This window comes from Tupaia chinensis, unplaced genomic scaffold (genome assembly GCF_000334495.1).
Source record: "Tupaia chinensis unplaced genomic scaffold, TupChi_1.0 Scaffold000574_1, whole genome shotgun sequence".
In the NCBI taxonomy this organism is placed as follows: domain Eukaryota; kingdom Metazoa; phylum Chordata; class Mammalia; order Scandentia; family Tupaiidae; genus Tupaia; species Tupaia belangeri.
This window is the reverse complement of record NW_006160088.1, coordinates 2,873,080-2,876,839: the sequence shown is the minus strand read 5'-3', so window position 1 is coordinate 2,876,839 and position 3,760 is coordinate 2,873,080. Positions and strand designations below refer to the sequence as shown.

Sequence of the window (3,760 nt, the reverse complement as noted above, 5' to 3'; positions counted from 1 at the left end):
TAATGGCTATGTTGCTGGACTTCCACATAGTCAACTGCAGTTCGAGTCCCAGACCCGGTGGCTTAAATTCACGCCAGGCGTGTGTGCGTGCATGCCCAAGATGCCAAGAGGAGAATGGAGAAGGGATTGCAGCATGGCCATCCCCCCTGGGGATGATTTCTCACTTTCTGTCTCTCTGTCTCTCTCTGTCTTTCTGGCGAACACATGCAAAAACCTCTCAAAAAATTAAAAAAAAAAAAAGACACTGGACACATGTGCATACATGCCCCAAATCCAGACAGGATGGAGAAATGGAAAATAGGAAACTGCACATGACCACATTCCACCGGGGTGGGTGGGGCATGCTTTCTCCCTCTCCCCAACTCTCCCTTCTCTCTGGTGAACACACATGCCCTCTGGCAACTAAAGAAAAGACACAATCGGGCCAGCAGGAGGCGTTCTTGGTTTTTAAAGGTTTTGGCCATAGGCTGCGTATGGTTGCCAGAGAGAAAGAGAGATGGTGACAGGGAAAGTGAAAAAGCACCCGCTCAGGGAGGAACGGCCTAAGCCAAAACCCCTTTTCCTCCATTCTCCTCTAGGGATGTTGAGCATGCACGCACATGCGCTCGGTTTCACTTTCAAGCCACTGAGTCTGGGACTCGAACCTTGGTTGACTATGTGGGAATACAACACTTTAACCACTGCAACACCTGCTGGTACCAAAATATAGCATTGTAGTGGTACAGTCTGTTGACTGATAAATGCTAGAAACAGTTTTGGCCATGGACTAATTGTAGTGTTTCTTCCAAAGTCGTAATCAGGATCAGTAGCCACAGCACTGCTGCCCCACGGGGGCGGCACAAATGAGACACGATGCCAACTGCATCTGTCCTCACACAAAGGCTCCACACATGAAGGTATTTCTGGCTGATCCTCTCTGGCTCCTGTGGTTCTGACTAACTCATCTGATCCTTCCAACACTGCCAACACACACCGAGGGGACTCCTGGGCCTTATCTAAGAAACAGTGCTTCCTTTTAGGCAGCCTGAACCCGTATGTGCAACAGGTACATATAGTCTTATGGCACCAGCAACTACTAAAATACCGAACATGGGCATAATGATATGATGTCTACAAGGGTCAGAAACATCGTGTACAACTAAACATTGGCTATTACTGCAAGCGATCCAAGGGAGTTACAGTATATAGAGAAGAGAACAGGGGCCAGCAGATGGCACAGCTGTTGTGTCACTGGACTCCCACACGGCTGACTACAGTTCGAGTTCTGGACCCGGTGGCTTGAGGATCATGCTAGGCTTGTGTGTGTGCGTGCCTAAGATCCCGGAAGAAGAAGGAAGGAGAAGGGATTACAGTGTGGCCACCCACCCTGGGGGGGGATTTCTCACTTTCCCCCTAACTGTCTCTCTCTCCCTCCACTGAGTGCACACACCCTAAGACAAAAACCTCTTAAAAAAAAAAAAAAGAAAGAAAAGAAAAGATCTAAGAACTGAGTACTAGAGAAACACCCCCAAGAGGTTAGGGAGATCGAAGAACCAGCAGCGGGACCAGCAGTTAGTGTAATGGCTATGTCACTGAACTCCCATGTAGTCGACTGTGGTTCAAGTCCTGGACCCAGTGGCTTAAACTCACGCCAGGCGCCTGTGCGTGCATGCCCAAGATCCCAAGAAGAGAACGGAGGAGCAGGGATTGTGGCGTGGCCATCCCCCCTGGGGGGTGATATTTCACTTTCTGTCTCTCTGTCTCTCTCTGTCTTCCTGGCGAGCACACAAGCCCTATTGTAAACATGCCCTATAGCAAAAACCTCTCCAAAAAAGAAGAACCAGCAGCAAAGGAACAGAAGAATGGCCAGTGAGGTGAGAGGGAAACAAGGAGAGAGGATATTCTGGAAATCAAGCGAGAGGTAGGTAACAGTGCGATGAAGAGAAGAACGGTGATAAGTCAAGTAAGGACCACTGAATTAGGGACGACAGAGTCACCAAGGGCCACGAATCGTCTAAGAAAACACAGCGACTGCAGTACCTGTAGAGCTTTCTGCTCCTTTTGAAGATCTTTCATTTTCTGCTGTTGCTGGCAAACTCGATTTAGGGATTCATCCTCCAGTTCACCAATTTTGGACTTTACACTCTCCATAATTTGTTCCAAGTCATTAGCCCGTTGTTCCTGATCTGCTGCTCGATTTTGTTCTAGCTGAAGATCTTTCCTAATTTAATAGACACACAGTTCCTTCCCTCAGTATTTAAAATAAATGAAACCACCAAACATACCCATCTCATAACAATATTGACTTTCTAAAACTCTTTCACATTTGAAAAATGTCTATTTTGTAACAGAAACTAGTAAAATAAATAAATAAAGGGTACCATTATATAGCTATTTATCACCAAAACATCTACCTCTTAAAATTTTATATATTGGGGCTGGCAGTGGCATGGTGGCTAGGGCGCTGGACTCCCACACGGCCAACTGTGGTTCTAGTCCTGGACCTGGCAGCTTACTTTCTCAGTTTCCCTCTCTCTCTCACACTCTATCCCTCTCTGGTCAAATTAAAATAAAAACAAACAAATAAATAAAGCTAAATAATTCTTTAAGTTTTAAAAAACTTTTTACCTGTTTATCTATAAAAAAGTTTTTTGAATGAAATATTTAATCAAAAGGGAAAATTAAATCCCAAGATTCTTTCCAAGGTGGTTATTTATAGACACAAGAGAACAATTGAGAAGACCTTCTCCATTTCCTTACTTAAGCTGCTGGTTGGTTTCTATGAGCTCCCGTATCATGGTCTGCTGACGTGTCGTCTCTTCCATCAATGTTTTCAAATTCTGCCTCATCCTTTGTGATGACTGCTTGTCAAAAATGATAAGATCGATCTACTTTTTTAAAAAAAAAAAAAAAAAAAAAAAAGTACAGATAGAAAAAATAAAGATAAGGGGGAAAAACTTAAGATGTAACATTTTTAAAGGAAAAAGAAGCTTTTCACCTTAAGGAGCAAAAATAGGTTCTGATTACCTTTAAGATCTGTTCTTTTGACTAGGCACAAAGGTTTTAAACCATGCATCATCAGTAGAGCGTTTATGCTCTCCCATTCTGCTTCCTCCTGCTACAATCATAAGGAGAGAAAAGGATCAATTTTAAGATATAAAGGGAAGAAATACCCTCTTATATGTAATTATTTGTGTTTTCACAATAACAGAACTTTTTCTCCAGATGGTTTTTATATGAATTTTTATGCATGTTATCATTAAACAACAAATACATTATTTCTAACAAAATTTGCAATAGACTAGCCAATGGCGTAATGGTTACATTGCTGGACTCCCACGTAGTTGACTGCGGTTCGAGTCCTGGATCTGGTGGCTTAAACTCACACCGGGGTTTGTGTATGTGCGTGTCCAAGATCCCAAGAGGAGAATGGAGGAGAAGGGATTGCAACGTGGCTGGCCCCCCTGGAGGGTGATTTCTCACTTTCTGTCTCTCCGTCTCTTTCTGGCAAGTGCACATGCCCTATAGCAAAAATCTTTCTCTCAAAAAAAATTTAGCAATAGACCACATGTATGTAAGTAAGCACAGTTTATTGCATTATATAGAATATTCATATGTAGACCTTAATGGACCAATTAAAACAAAAACACTTTGTTTCTTTTCTTTTTTGAGAGGTTTCTGCTATAGGGCACGTGCACCCACCAGAAAGACAGAGAGAGACAGAGATAGAAAGCAAGAAATCATCCCCAAGGGTGATTTCATACCTAACCAGTTGAAGCCA

At 43.2% G+C, this 3,760-nt stretch overlaps 1 protein-coding gene across 2 annotated transcripts in view; it reads right to left on the bottom strand.

The window, feature by feature from the left end:
* Positions 1–3,760, bottom strand: part of CEP70 (centrosomal protein 70) — a 39,827-nt gene that overhangs the window by 29,590 nt on the left and 6,477 nt on the right. The window contains exons 4-6 of one of the 2 annotated variants that reach the window (XM_014591446.2): positions 3,007–3,097; positions 2,740–2,863; positions 2,020–2,200 (exon numbers count right to left, since the gene is read on the bottom strand). In XM_014591446.2, the coding sequence (XP_014446932.1) occupies positions 2,020–2,200; positions 2,740–2,863; positions 3,007–3,097 (396 nt within the window). Of the gene's footprint in view, positions 1–2,019; positions 2,201–2,739; positions 2,865–3,006; positions 3,098–3,760 lie in introns of both variants that reach the window. The other variant, XM_027775579.1, reaches the window with a different exon arrangement.